This window comes from Pygoscelis adeliae, unplaced genomic scaffold, assembly GCF_000699105.1.
Source record: "Pygoscelis adeliae isolate BGI_AS28 unplaced genomic scaffold, ASM69910v1 Scaffold325, whole genome shotgun sequence".
In the NCBI taxonomy this organism is placed as follows: domain Eukaryota; kingdom Metazoa; phylum Chordata; class Aves; order Sphenisciformes; family Spheniscidae; genus Pygoscelis; species Pygoscelis adeliae.
The window spans coordinates 473,507-473,941 of NW_008824769.1; the positions used below are offsets into that span (position 1 = coordinate 473,507).

Here is a 435-nt window from a genome sequence, read left to right on the forward strand (position 1 = left end):
CGGCTGCCGAGCGGCCCCCCACCCCGCCCCTCGCTGCTCCCCGCTGGGCTGCGGGCTCGTGTAAAGCCCCCTCTGTTTTTGCTTTATTTGTGCTCCCGTTTCCATGCGCTCATTGAATCGAGTTTGGAGGAAGAACTGAACCGTGTGCGTGGCGGCATGTTGGTTATGCCGGATTTGCTGTTTGGAGTTTCTTTTTTTGGGGGGCGCCTGTCCCTTTGCAGGGGACGCGCCCTGGCTAATTGGGTGTTGACAGTAGCATCACTGCGTGGCTACTCGCGCTGGGGGAGTTGTCCCTTCGTTGTCGTGACTGAAAGGCAGGCAGCCGGGGTGGGGGGGACGGGGCCTGGACCCCCAGGTCTGGGGGCTCCAGCCCTGGCAGAAAAAAAAAAAAAAAAAAAAAAAAAAAAAAAAAAAAAAAAAAAAAAAAAAAAAAAA

General features: G+C 54.7%; 1 protein-coding gene across 1 annotated transcript in view; it reads left to right on the forward strand.

The window, feature by feature from the left end:
- The window catches only part of POM121 (POM121 transmembrane nucleoporin), a 30,757-nt gene extending 30,507 nt beyond the window's left edge, over positions 1 to 250 (forward strand). The window contains exon 12 of the mRNA XM_009323626.1: positions 222 to 250. Within this exon, the coding sequence (XP_009321901.1) occupies positions 222 to 250 (29 nt within the window). The remainder of the gene's footprint in view (positions 1 to 221) is intronic.
- Positions 251 to 435: the final 185 nt, after the last annotated feature.